At 40.0% G+C, this 15,035-nt stretch overlaps 1 protein-coding gene across 5 annotated transcripts in view; it reads right to left on the bottom strand.

Annotated features, from left to right (window-relative positions):
• Positions 1-15,035, bottom strand: part of SIPA1L1 (signal induced proliferation associated 1 like 1) — a 223,412-nt gene that overhangs the window by 64,180 nt on the left and 144,197 nt on the right. For all 5 annotated transcript variants that reach the window (XM_030482943.1, XM_030482947.1, XM_030482944.1 and 2 more), the window contains 2 exons: positions 7,428-7,558; positions 6,598-6,786 (listed from right to left, as the gene is read on the bottom strand). In XM_030482943.1, coding sequence (XP_030338803.1) covers positions 6,598-6,786; positions 7,428-7,558 — 320 coding nt within the window. The remainder of the gene's footprint in view (positions 1-6,597; positions 6,787-7,427; positions 7,559-15,035) is intronic.

Below are 15,035 nucleotides of genomic sequence, written 5' to 3'. Positions count from 1 at the left end.
ATTTTTCACCTAACCATAACTGTGATTCTTCAAAGCAAACTGTTCCCACCCATTCCAAATTGATGCACACATAAGAAGGACCACATCTGTGCCTTTTATGTGTGGACTACAGAAACAGAAGTTACAGAAGGGAAGAAAGCAGCACCCACAGCCATTTACTGCCATCTCCAAAACCAATGTCACAGGCAGGAACTCTGACTAGCAGGGCACAAAGGAGAGCCCTGGAGTAATTCATCAAGTTAAAATGCATATTTATAGCAAGGTAAATAATCTTCCTCCCCACACAGGAATTTCTGCGGACACTCCATTTTAAATAAATACCAAGCATATCTGCCAGAGCAAAATCACGAGAAAGACTATCAAAACTTGCATGGAATTTACAAGTCTCGGCTACAGGTTAGTGGGAACTGAAAACAGTGATTTGCAAGGGCACTGGAAGCAAAGTCATATGAATACACTGTGATTTGCTCTCAAAGCTTTTGTCACAGGTCATGAGACAAAAGATTTTGGAAGTTGCAGAGGAGATGTGGATACAAACTGGAATTCATTATTTTTATTATATTTACAGTGGTATAATTTAAAAGCCCTCAGAAGTGGTTCTACCCTGTCTCTAATTAAAGTAAATTTTAAAATTAGACTCAAGATTGTAACTTAACTGCATTCTTCTTTTACTACAAAGGATGAATGATGATAGGGGTAAAGTATTAAGTAGGAAAACAAAGAGGGGAAAAGAGAAGGGTAAATATCAACTTGGCATGATTACTCCCTGTTGAAGTCAAGCATATGTAACAAGTCACAGTTCTAAGCTGTTTCTCCCCGCTTCCTCCTCTCCCCCCACCTTCAGAATATTCCTTATTTTATCATTTGACGCAATGATTACCTGACTTACATCTTCTAAATATGTCCAAACATCTCACAATAAAATGTGAGTACAGCATAGAATTACAGAATGATTTGGGTTGGAAGGGACCTGAAAGCTCATCTAGTTCCACTCTCTGCCATGGGCTGGGGCACCTTCCACTAGACCAGGTTGCTCCAAGCCCGTGTCCAACCTGGCCTCGAATACTGCCAGGGATGGGGCAGCCACCACAGCTTCTCTGGGCAACCTGTGCCAGTGCCTCAGCACCCTCACAGTAAAGAACTTCTTTCTAATATTTAATCTAAACCTACCCTCTTTCAGTTGAAAGTCATTACCCCTCATTCCATGACTATACTCCTGATACAGAATCCTTCTGTATCTTTCCTGTAGGCCCCCTGTAGGTACTGGAAGATGCTCTAAGGTCTCCCTGGCAGGGAGCCTCTCTTCTCCAGGCTGAACAACCCCAACTCTCTGCACATGCTCAACTCAGTCTATTTCTTATGAAAGAAACATTCACAAGCCAACTTTCAAAATTGCAACTGAAAGGGGAAAAGAGGGTGGGAGGAATCAATTTTGTGCCTTGAAGTAATGTTTCTATTTCCTTTTCTCCCGTTTTTAACTGTTTGAAATGCTTTCTGTGTAACTATAAAGGAAAAATGCTCTTTCAGCACCAAAAACATTCGCCTTTAAGGACGAAACTATGCATTTTGGACAGTGAAGTATTAAGACCTGAAGCAAAAATATTTATTGGTAAAACAAGTACTGAGCACGCACAAATTAATGCTACAATTTGTTATGATTATTTCAACTCCCCGGTCACTAAAAAAAAAAAACCTATGAAAATTCAAAACAACCATCAGCGTGCAAAATGCTAAATTCAGATACAAATGGATGCAGGGTATTTTTAGTGAAACATTCTGCATGACGACTGTTTTCTCAGGAATCACAGGAGCTAGATGATTTTTGCAGGCACATCTATCATCTCTGCTTAGCTAGCGAACAACATGATCCCACTCACTGCAAGCTTATTGCCTCACAGCAGCCAAACTTAGTGCCTTTGCTGACAGGGCTATGTGCTCACAGAGAACCTGGACCAGCTACTGCTGACACACAAGGAAGGGAGAGGAAAGGTGGTGAGAGGTGGCCCTGCTGCTGCTCCTACCAGAACAACTGTCATCAGTTTCGTATCAGTAGAAGGTCCTGTCTTGGACCGTTCTAGAAATGTTTGTTGATCAGATATGTTCTCTGTCCATTCCCATGGAAATATGATGGATGAAAGTGTTTCACGGGACTATAATGCTTTAGCTGCACTGCTAGTTACAACAGTTTCTAGTAATTTTATTTAAACAAGTTAGGGCAAATAAAACCATTCTTACCGAGCACACATATACTATTTAAGCTTCAATTTCAAGTGAAGGAGTTACTTTCAAGGGCATAAACATAAATGTGATCCACAGCATCCAAGAGCAACCAAACAACTGTCCTTTATTGGTTTGGAAATGTCACAGCCTAAGAAACTAAATAAGGACTATGCAAGGAACAGGATATGCCTTCTAGCTGTGTTTTATTTCTTGAACTATATAGAAGAAAGGGGTTTCATCAGGACAACACAAGCTCATTTTCTGAATCAAGAAAAGTGGATCCGGGGGAAGAAAGGCGTGCAGTCCCCAGTACTACACCTTCTTCTGATAAATCTAGGATCCTCAGAAATACATTAACTCCAAGTAAAAGCTAAAAAAGGAGCTGAAGGACAAAATGTGCTGTGGTAAAACTCGTAAAGTAGTAGCTTCATTTTAATAATCTAAAGGTATTTACATATATATGTAGGAAAAGTGCACTTCAAGTATTTGTCTAGCACCCAGTGAAAGACAGCGGAGAGCATATCTTGGATTTAACCAGTCAGCAAGTTTCTATCATAAATGCGGATTTATATTAAAAACCAAGTGACATCTCGCAGTATTTCTGTGAATGAGGAGTTGCCATAAGGACAAACTTCTACTGGTATAAACCAGTAATTGCTGTGATATTCAAATTTTTAAATCATATTTGGAAGCAAACCTAAAGTTACCATGAACTCTGCATTCAAGGCAAAGATTAGTAGATGGTAATTAGCCAGGAAGCTAGCACAGCTCTATGGAATGACTGGACTGCTTTTTAACACAGAACCGTCCAAATGAATGCATTTCAATAAAGCAAATAAAAGAACAGCTAGGTGACAAGCAATGTGAGCCATGTGCACAGAACAGCAAATGTTACCATGATTCCAGCAATCTAAGGGGAAGTAAGGAGCATGCAACTTGATGTATATCACCAGTGCAAAACTGGGACAAGAAGAATATTCCCATTCTGACACTGGATGCCATACGCAGATTATGAAAGAGTAGAAGAGACAGAGCTCAGCCATAAAAGTGATATGAAATTCAGAGAAAATATGTTGCAGTGAGACTTGAAAAGTGCAATCTGTTTAGTTTATCGCAAACAAGACCAACAGATGATTTAATCACTGCATACAAAAACCTCTGCTGGAAACAAAAAGTCACACCAAAATGACTTTTAAGATGTAGCAGAGAAAGATATCAGAAGTCTGGAAGCTGAAAGCACATAAATTCAAATAAAGAACTGCAAATTCTTAAATATGAAAACAACCAACTGTTTTAAAACGTGACTCAAATATAAAATAAAGATAGCCTACCTTAATCAAAATTGGTGTATGTGAATTTGACTTAATGAAGGGGTTACTGGGTGAAATTTAATGGCCATGTCAGCTAATGTCACTTTATACACTTAAATTTACAAAACATCTTATTTGCTATATCAAACAGGCACCTGTTTGTGCTGTAAAGAAACAGTGCGACACTCAGAAAGAAGAAGTGATAAACATTCTGTGTACCTAATTAGTAGAGCAGCTGTTACCCACACTTCCCTGTTAGCTTGGAATTGATAAAAAATGCAGCTTCTAATTAGTACAGTGTGCTTATCTTCTTCTGTTAGAAGTGTCAAATTGTTTCATTACCACAATACTTTGATGTAGATAATACAGTTTTAACTATCACTTGTCCTTAATGATTTTCAAAAATTTGAGTAGTAACAGAAAACCATACTACACACCATATTGTGGGAGGATAGTGACATGTACAATATGCGAAATAAGGATAATTTAAGCTCATGCTTTTTTAGATATTACCCACTTGCTAAATTACTTTTCAAATTAGGTGTTTACTAGAAATAATTTGCAGTTCTTTTAAATAGAACTTTCTGCTAGGGTTTTTTTTTCTTTGTGAAAATTTTCCCATCAATACTATTGAGATTGCAGATTCTTGATGGCTGTATCTGGAAGGTACTGATTTTCAAAACCAAAGGCTTACTTATGGAGCCATGTTGAATTAAATGCCATTTTCTCCATTGCTGAAACAGAAAACTTTTGTAAAGAGATTGAAAAAGATATCCTTGAATATTCAACTGCCTGACAAACATGATTCTGGATGAAGGGCAGATTAAGTTTAGGTAACAAATCATTAAACTAAATATGTGCATATTTGGAACCCCTGCTCCAATCATCCAAGGAAAATATTTGGGCCTCCAACTTGTAAGCATCATAAAATCATAGAATAGTTTGGGTTGGAAAGGACCTTCAAAGGCCATGAGAACAGTTACACTGAACAGCATAAGCATGTAAAGATGCCGTCCTTTTAGCAGGCTACATGGTAAATCCATCTCCCCTCAACCTTATGTATTCACTGGCTCATTGCAGTGCTGTTCTCTGGAGGAGCTGATAAACACATGCAGGAGATACAGCTGATACAGAGTATACTTGAATTTTTAAGAGACATCTAACAAAGCTTTTTCTTCATAAAGTCGTAAAAACCCTAAATAGCTAGGGTACAGAAAAAAAAACTCCCCTAGACATGTAACTGGCTAAAAGACAAAAAGCAGCTGAAGAAAATGTTCAGTGGAGTAAGGCAAGGATCTTCACTTGGACATACAGTATTCAACACACACTTCAACAATCTGATAGCGGTGATAAACAGTAAGGTAATTAAGTTTGCTAACATTACTGAGTTGTTATTCCTCTGCAGTACCAGAGTTGAAGTTGGCTATGAGAGCTACCAAAGGAACCTACAATAATGGATAACTGGGCAAAAGAACAGCAGATGAACCTCAGTGCAAGTAAAACTCTAAGTGACCCGTGTGGTACACAGATACCCAAATTTGTATTTGCACCAATGAGCTCTGACTTGCACCCCTAAAGAACAGGATTGTAGCATGAAAACATGCTTTCAAGGTTCAGTAGTAGCCATAAAGTAAATAAAATATCAATGATTATTAGAGAGGGAGGAGATAAAGCATACTAAACCTAAATTTTCCTCATTTTCAAAACTCCTGTTTTGAAACAGCTGTGGGAGAAGAGGAGGAAAACTGGAAGAACTCCAGAGAGGCAAAAGCATGATCAGAAGTACAGAAAAACTTCTATGCAAGAATGACTAACTAAATTAGGAGTCATCAAACTGGTACAGCAGAGGTGTAGAGCTCCCTATAAAAGCCTACCAGGAGCCCTACACAAGCTATCAGGAGCTAGGAAAGTATCACTCATGTTCATCCTGGTCTCATTTTCTTAGCCAGGGACTCACAGCTGGTCATGGTCAGTGACAATATTGGGCTGACGCATAACCACTCCTGTGTTAGTCTGGATACTCTGCAGTAACCACAGCTACTCATTCTCTTGTATCATGATCTTAGTGAAATAAATGAGGTTCTGAAACTAACTAGAGGACAAAGTGTTTTGCTGAAGTTTTGCTTCTGGTAGGTATCTATTTGGAGATTCTTTATCTTGTCCATTTTGATAAGCAAACCACAAGGACGCTGTCAAAGTCTTCATGATAGTAATTTATAAACCTATTTAGAATTAGCTGTATTCTCTCCCTTGTGGGGCAATAATTAGACATTTTTCAATTTTATGATGGCAGTGTTAGACTGACAGCAAGAAGAAATAACAACGTAGATGTTAATTTTGTGCAGAACAGGCTAATCATGAGAAGCGACAAGGAAAAAAGAGAGTCTTCGTACTCAGAGCTGTTAAATGTCACTGTCAAAGTTCTTAATAATAAAAGTCACTTTACTCATGGAGTTTCATTTTGCTAAGTTTAAGCTGTATAATTAATGAGCCTTGGTTCCATCTTCAAGAGATCAGGGGACTATCACCTAATTGAAAACCACTTGTATGAAGAAGAGGCTTAGAGTATTTTGCCATGTACTTTGTTTCAGGGGAAGGAAAGGGAAAAAAAAAAAAAAAAAAAAAAAAATCGAAAAAGAGACAGGCAGCACCCTGGTAATGGCTATGCCAATACAACAGTACAACAAAATATTTAGTAACATGAGAGATTTCTATTCTCATGATAACAGCTACAAGAAAATCAGAACAAAACTTCCCCCTCCCCACAGTCTTTGAAAACCAATCATTCAGTCTCTTCTAAGGCAAATAAAAATGGACAATTGCCATAACATTAATTTAAAACTTCAGACTAAGAGCAATGAGCTTGACATCATACATACCAAATAGTCTGCAAAACTTGGGGGAAGACATGCAACATAACTCTCCCTAGAGATGACCGGCTTTAGTTTAAATGAGGCATTTTAATAGGCTGACTCTAATCACTTAAAGCTAAAAGGTAATTTTGCAGTTCACAGCTGTAATCTGACAATTTAAGACAATTTGTCTCGTTCTATAACTCTGCACTTACCCCTTGTTCATCCAGCTTCATAAGCTGTTCTGTGACTTTCGGAGTGTTGAAGGCCAGCCTTAAGCAATGGATATTCAGCTCAGGAACCACATACTCCAGGACTTCTTTTAGGGGAAGTCCCCTGGCTGTGCAATGCTTTGCAGTTGAAGGGATAGCATCTTCCAGCACAGAGCCTCTTAATGTCATAAGCTAAACATACAAACCAAAAATAGCTTATATATTTAATTATGCACTGAGAAAAGGTTGATTAGCAATAGCAGTGGAGCAAAACACACTCTTTTTCCAATTCTCAGTAGAGACTGAGGACATCAAGCAACTTATGTTGCGTGAAACAGACACTGATACACAAAATGTCACTGACTCTGATAGCTAACATTAGTCAGGATATTTCAAATGATTCAACAGTATTAAGTTTTATAGGAAACTAATGCTTGGAAAATATTATTAGTAGTATTTCTAGCATAGCAATTCAAAGTATAAAAGTACACTTCTCAGGTCTACCCAATGTCATGTGTAACAGTGGAGGACAATTTCCCTTGTCTTTGCTTGCTTCTAGCTAATACAGCTCCTGTAAGTTTCTCAAGCTTTACCCAAACCAACCTTCACAGTTACCTCTGTATTGGATGTTATGGAGCAACTCACTCACTGGTACGCTTACTTACATTCTGTGTAATATAAACACATGGCATAACTTTGTCCGGAGATTCCTGGGTTATACGTATGGAGAGGAGAAAATTCTATTATCAGTGCTGAAAGCACACACACCCCACACATACCACCTGGTTTTGCCTACCACTAGATTCTTTTATTATCATTCCCGAACCGCTTACCTCACTGGTTCTGAATATAATCCGGTAATTGTATTGAGGTCCATTTTCTTTGATTTCATCTGGCTTCTCTCTTCTTATACTCACAGCTACTGGACCCAGGTTCTCATCTGCCCCAAAATAGTTCCAGTGTTCTTGCATTAAAGAAAAAAAAAAGAAAAGAAAAAAAAAAAAAGAAATAAAATATAACAACAAAAATAAAACCAACAGAAATAAAAGTCCATCTTCTTTTTTCTTACATCTCAACTATATTTTCATGCTTAGTTGTTACATTGGAAATAAATTGCCAGCTCTAGTAGAGTCAATAAGAGTATGTCTTCAGTGGTACAAGGACTTCATTCTCATGCTTCAGTTCTCTAGTAAGCTCTTTTCATACAAGAAGGCTGAAATTCAACATTGCATCTCTGCTTAAACACACCTAAACCAGGATACACCTCTTACATTGGCTCCTATATCAAAATCAGTTTCATTCACATTGAGCTAAATAAGCACAAACAATCCCACCCCCCCCCTTAAAAGTAAAAAGGAAGCCAAATGCATCAAAGTGAGAAACTCACCACTTTATGCTAATATGGGAGCAGCAAACAATTGTACTTGCAAAGGATGCAACTTACTTATTTTTGTATAGAAAAAGCAAAAACCAGCTAAACAAGTTAATTATAAACGGGGAAAACTGATGAAGCTGAAAAAGAAGTTAAAGACTTGTTCACAGTAAAAAAAGGAATAATAAAAAAAAGAAAAATGAAAATCAAAGCACAGTACCACAGAACAATAAAGTGTGAGAAACAAAGTGACTCGCATAAATATTTAACAGTGAAATGTTGAAGAACCCCAAGCATTTAAAGTGCTAAAAGTTGAGTCTAAAAGTAGCCTAGTTGGGAAGGTCGCAGAGAGAATACAGGGCTGGAGAAATTACTCACTAGCTGAACAGCTGATTATTTGAGATACACCAAGATACATGTAAAGCCCAGCTTTACATGAAAAAAAAATATTAGAAAAATGCACTGACAAAAATTAAAGCTCAACGGTTTAAGACATTGGTGTTGAAGGCTCTTCTATAGAGCCTGTTGAGCATTATGAACCATCGACTGATTACAGAGGTACATCACCGTGAAGGCATCAACATACAAAGCTGCACATCTCAAATGACAACTGAATTTAAACATACAATACCTGAATGGAAAATTTAAGAGAAACTGTCAAAAAATAGAAGTCAAGCATTGTACAAGAAAAACAAGCCCTAGGTCATCGCGTTCCATGTGCTGCATATCTGCACATATGAATGAATTTATTCATGCACAAAAATAGAAAGTTAGAGTTATCTGAAAATTCAACAATTCAAAGAAGAAACGTGAAATTCAGTGGACTGGGAAAAAAAAAAAAAAAAGTAACTACCCTGAAAGGAAACATAGCCATACTTCCTGAATTACTATATACAGACTATTTGTTATTCTTAAAACCACCAGCATTTTAAAGCAACACCTTTAAGAGCAGTCTAATATGAACTACTGCATTACAGAGACAAAATGTAAAATATTTTGCTATCACCATTAAGAAATGAATCTTTAAAGATACCAAAGCCAGATCTTGAAATACACTCTATCCAAAGTGATATCCAAAAGGCAGTCACTTCTCCAATGAATGAATCACTTGTGATGTTAAAAATTTGAGTACCTCATTTTTTATTCTATTTATTTTTAAAATTATACTTACTGCTATAGTTCTTGCTATACTTTCCTCCAACACATTAAATGCTTTTCAAGTAGGTGCCCCCTCCTTATGAACTTACTTGTGCCCCAGAATTACACCTCTTAACACAGCTGTCCAACCCTTTAAGCACTTGGAGGACCTATTCTATTCCCCAGTATCTGGTATTTCATTACCCTTTCCCCAATGTTTCCAATTTAAGATTTCAGACCACACAAGGCATAAAAGAAACATGCTCACAGCATTATGAAATCTTGCTTTCTATCAGATTCCTCTGCAAGTCATCAGAAGCCAAGACTCTGCAGAGAGGTAATTAAGATTCAAAATTCTTTTAATATCTTCTGGAATATCCTGTCAATACTGGTGTAAGCTTTGGGTGACTGAATTAGTCATGAGTTGGGAAATTATGAATAAATTAGACCATCCATATAAGCCTAATTAAATCTTTATACTACTCCACTGATACGAGCCCTGTAAATGCCACAGAGATTTTCTGTTGTCTAAAAACCCAAACCACCTTATTAGCACCCTAGCTTTTCTTCTGCCTCCATCAAGTAACTTGCTTTATTTCAGGATGTTTGTAGCTCACCAAACAGAATCACAGAATCATAGAATCGTAAGGGTTGGAAAGGACCTTAAGATCATCTAGTTCCAACCCCCCTGCCATGGGCAGGGACACCTTGCCCTAAACCACATGGTTCAAGCCTCTGTCCAACCTGGCCTTGAACACCGCCAGGGATGGAGCATCCACAACCTCCCTGGGCAACCCATTCCAGTGCTTCACCACCCTCACTGTAAAGAACTTCTTCCTTATATCTAGTCTAAACTTCCCCTGTTTAAGTGTGAACCCATTACCCCTTGTCCTACCACCACAGTCCCTAAGGAAGAGTTCCTCCCCAGCATCCTTGTAGAACCCCTTCAGATACTGGAAGGCTGCTATGAGGTCACCACGCAGCCTTCTCTTCTCCAGGCTGAACAGCCCCAACTCTCTCAGCCTGTCTTCATATGGGAGGTGCTCCAGCCCTCTTATCATCCTCGTGGCCCTCCTCTGGACTCACTCCAACAGCTCCATGTCCTTTTTATGTTGAGGACACCAGAACTGTACGCAGTACTCCAAGTGAGGTCTCACAAGAGCAGAGTAGAGGGGCAGGATCACCTCCTTCGACCTGCTGGTCATGCTTCTTTTGATGCAGCCCAGGATACGGTTGGCTTTCTGGGCTGCAAGCGCACACTGCCGGCTCATGTTCAGCTTCCCGTCAACCAACACCCCCAAGTCCTTCTCTGCAGGGCTGCTCTGAATCTCTTCTCTGCCCAATCTGTAGCTCTGCCTGGGATTGCCCCGACCCAGGTGTAGGACCTTACACTTGGCTTGGTTAAACTTCATAAGGTTGGCATCGGCCCACCTCACAAGCGTGTCAAGGTCCCTCTGGATGGCATCCCTTCCCCCCAGCGTATCAACCGAACCACACAGCTTGGTGTCGTCGGCAAACTTGCTGAGGGCGCACTCAACCCCACTGTCCATGTCGCCGACAAAGATGTTGAACAGGACCGGTCCCAACACCGATCCCTGAGGGACACCACTCGTTACAGGTTTCCAAATGGACATCGAGCCATTTACCACAACTCTTTGAGTGTGGCCATCGAGCCAGTTTTTTATCCACCGAGTGGTCCATCTATCAAATTGACGTCTCTCCAATTTAGAGACAAGGATGTCGCGCAGGACAGTGTCGAACGCTTTGCACAAGTCCAGGTAGATGACGTCAACTGCTCTGCCCCTGTCCATCAGTTCCGTGGCTCCATCATAGAAGGCCACCAAATTGGTCAGGCAGGATTTGCCCTTAGTGAAGCCATGTTGGCTGTCACCAACCACCTCGTTGTTTTTCATGTGCCTTAGCATGTTTTCCGGGAGAAACTGTTCCAAGAGTTTGCCAGGCACAGAGGTGAGACTGACTGGTCTGTAGTTCCCTGGGTCTTCCACCTTCCCCTTCTTGAAAATGGGGGTTATATTACCCTTCTTCCAGTCATCGGGAACTTCACCTGGCTGCCAGGATTTTTCAAATATGATGGACAGTGGCTTAGCAACTTCATTCGCCAGCTCCTTCAGGACCCGTGGATGGATTTCATCAGGTCCCATGGACTTGTGCACGTTCAGGTTCTTAAGATGGTCTCGAACCTGATCCTCTCCTACAGTGGGCCTAAGGTCTTCATTTTCACAGTCCCTGCATTTGCTTTCCAAGACTTTCGTGGTGTGGTCAGAGCATTTGCTGGTGAAGACTGAGGCAAAGAAGTCATTAAGAACCTCAGCCTTCTCCAATTCCATGGTAGCCAGTTCTCCTGATAGCTTCCGGAGGGGGCCCACATTGTCCCTAGTCTGTCTTTTATTTGCTACGTATCTATAGAATCCTTTCCTGTTATCTTTTACATCCCTTGCCAAACTTAACTCTAGCTGGGCCTTAGCTTTCCTAACCTGGTCCCTAGCTTCTCGGGCAATGCTCCTATATTCTTCCCAGGCCGCCTGTCCTCGCTTCCACCTTCTATAAGCTTCTTTTTTCCCTCTAAGTTTCCTCAGCAGCTCCTTGTCCATCCATGGAGGTCTCCTGGCCCTCCTGCTGCACTTTCTTCTAGTCGGGATGCAACACTCTTGAGCACGTAGCAGGTGATCCTTGAATATGGACCAGCAGTCTTGGGCCCCCCTGCCCTCAAGGACTGTATCCCATGAAACCTTACTAAGGAGGTTCCTGAAGAGGCCAAAGTCTGCTTTCTTGAAGTCCAGGGCAGTGAGCTTGCTGCACGCTCTTCTCACCGTCCTGAGGATCTCAAACTCAACCATCTCGTTATCAATAGAGCCAAGGCTGCCCTGGAGCGTTACATTTCCAACCAGTCCCTCCCTGTTGGTGAGCACAAGGTCCAGCATGGCACCTCTCCTCGTCGGCTCCTCTACTGCTTGAAAGAGGAAGTTGTCTTCCACACAACAGGTTCATTTATGGCAGAGATGGTCAATACAGAAACAGTCATTGAGAATGTGACATCGACTTTCTATCAGGATGTTGCAGCCTCCAAAACCTGAGATAGGTTGGCCATCTCCACACTAAACTGTCTAGTGACTTAGAAGCATTCATACCTTTGCTTATACAATAGAAAATTTTAAATAAAAAAAGGTATGTTGCCAATACATACCGGAAAGGTCCAAAAATTACATTAGTTTTCTGTACTGACAGCTGCACAGATGATAAAATTTGTGTATCTTGTAACCAGTGTAGCCTGAAATTCAGAGAGTTTTCTCGGGAGAAATTACATCTTGAAAACACATTTAGGAAGTCTGGTAAGAGGAACATTTGAGGCTGCATGAAAATACACACACAATTCTGTACCATTTGATTAAGCTTTTTGTCTAGCTCCTATTTATTTGGAAAAATACACAAACAGGTATGGAATTTGACACTTCTATCCTAATAGGAAATGTCTTTTATCATTTTTCCTTTCTTTCCACACCAGGCAGTTGTCTTTTTTGCTTTCCTATGCACCCCTCCCACCCCCGTGTCCTCTATCCACACTGCCCTCTCCTCCATTCACATTTACTACTTACAGGTTCATTCTTTAGCTTCATCTGTATTCTCTTTGTCCTCCTCAACCCCACCTCTGTATTCTTTCTGCAAGCTACAGTGTACAGTCCCCCATGTCTGACTACATTTGCCTGTGGTACAGAAGTTCTTGCATCTCCACTTTATTTACCGCTACACCCTGGATTTCCTTGCATCCAAACATTTTCCTGTAGCAGGAAAAGCAGTAACAGAATTTAAGGGCACAAAGCTTACTATCCAATCCAAAGGTAGTTAATTAGGGGTTTTATTGAAAAAGCAAGGGCTACTTTACAACTATACTTCAAGAATTTTATGTCAAATGCGAATAGCATAGAAGACAGCTTTTTCTTCCACCCCACACAAAACCTCATTGAAAGCAACACTTCTCAAGCTTGACATTATTTCATTTAAATAACTGTTGAAAAATTGTTTAATTAAAAGATATTCAGGAGACAACCAGCAACAGCCATAAATTAAAGTATAAATCCATGCCAAAAAGAAATAATTGTTTGTACCTGGTCATAAAAAAAGATTATACATGTTTTATAAAATAGTTAAATATTATCATATAATTCGAAAGACACTTCCAGTGGAAAAACTTAAGTGAAAATACTCATTTTCCTGGCAGATATTTATGAGTTTGCTTTGCAAAGGGAATCCAAATAAATGCACTTCATTTTGAGTGGGGAGCTGCTTCTGTGCTTTTATCATATTTACCTTTAGATATCATGCTCAATTGATGTATTCTGTGTCATCAGACTAGAAGTAAAAGTCTGAAATGTTTTGCTTCAGAATGAAACTCAGCATTAGTCATTTTGCTCTTACCCTACCACAGCATTTACAGTACTGGAAAATTCTTCCCAGCTGTTCTCTGGAAACAAGAGGGCAGCATTATTAGACCTCAGTCTTACAATGTCTTCAGACTGTTGCTCATGGCCAGACTGTTAACTGTAAGTTTTCTGTAAGTATAGCCACACATCTGAAAGGTATGGATTTGGGGATAGAATATGCAGCAATTTAAGGCATTGGAGCAAAGAGGTTTTTTTTACTGGCTGCCAGCAGTTAAAGGAAAGCTGACCAACAGCTCATTCGCTATAAAACCACCTCAGGAAACCATTCACTTCTCAGTCAAGTCTTTCATTCTAAGCCAGTAACTCAAATTTATCCTAAATGGTAACGATGTCAGTGACTACTGCCTGATGATTACTGAAGCTAAATGGATGCTCTTGGTTCTTCCCATGAGAGCTGTAATTCCCAGACACTAGTGGGGGGACAGAGAGAACAGACAGCTCCTCTGGAGTGATGTGCTCTCTTTTCTAAGCAGCACTTAAACAAGCTAATATAAGGAAGAAGTTCTTTACTGTCAGGGCAGTGAGGCACTGGCACAGGTTGCCCAAAGAAGTGGTGAATGCTCCATCCCTGGCAGTGTTCAAGGCCAGGTTGGGCAGAGCCTTGGGTGACATGGTCTTAGTGAGGTGTCCCTGCCCACGGCAGGGGAGTTGGAAGCAGATGATCTTGAGGTCCTTTCCAACCCTGACTATTCTATGATTCTATGTTCTATGAAGCTGATGGAAACAGATTTCTCCATCCCTGTAATTTAAGTATTAATAATAAATCTTTAATATCAAGCTATAGACAGACTAATAAGCATGGCTCTCCTTGAAAAATACTTTATTTCTAATGATTAACCTGTTACCTAAATGTCCATTTGGAAGGCTTCATCCAGAAGCTTTTACCCATGCATGTGAAAGAAATTCAAGTCTTGGTTATAAGTTACGGCCAGACATTCAGAATTTTTAAGTAGAAACCAGAAAACATTACCGTACTATGTAAGACTGAGGTTTGCTTGTGTCTTAAATACTATGCCCTGTTCTCAACTGGAAAAGGTTCAGAGAAGGGCAACAAAACATAACGGGGGGGAATAAGATGGTTGAGGCTTTTAAAATAACATATAGCAAGGAAAGGTGAGAAAACCAAACTTTCTCACCTAGCAGTGAGATGGTTAATCTGATGACCCTAGTTTTCATTCTGGAAGCCAAGAGATAGAGCCAGTAAAAATTGGCTCTTTGGGACCAGTGTAGTCAAGCTGCAGAACTCCTTGCTGCTGCAGGAGTACTCTGAATGCTGAAAGTTATTCAGGGTAGCAGATGACTGGATAAATGCCCATAGGACAAGTCCAAAGATAGTAAATACAAATGATACTATCACCAGGTTAAGTAGTCCATTATCTACACATCTCCAGATGGCTAAGTTCACCTAGAAAGTATCGCTATGCATTTACCTATTCTTACTCCTTCCTCCAGTATCTGTTGCTGGCCTTTGA

Source organism: Strigops habroptila, chromosome 4, assembly GCF_004027225.2.
Source record: "Strigops habroptila isolate Jane chromosome 4, bStrHab1.2.pri, whole genome shotgun sequence".
NCBI classification, from domain to species: domain Eukaryota; kingdom Metazoa; phylum Chordata; class Aves; order Psittaciformes; family Psittacidae; genus Strigops; species Strigops habroptila.
The sequence above is the reverse complement of the archived record's forward strand: the minus strand, read 5'-3'. Positions and strand labels throughout refer to the sequence as shown.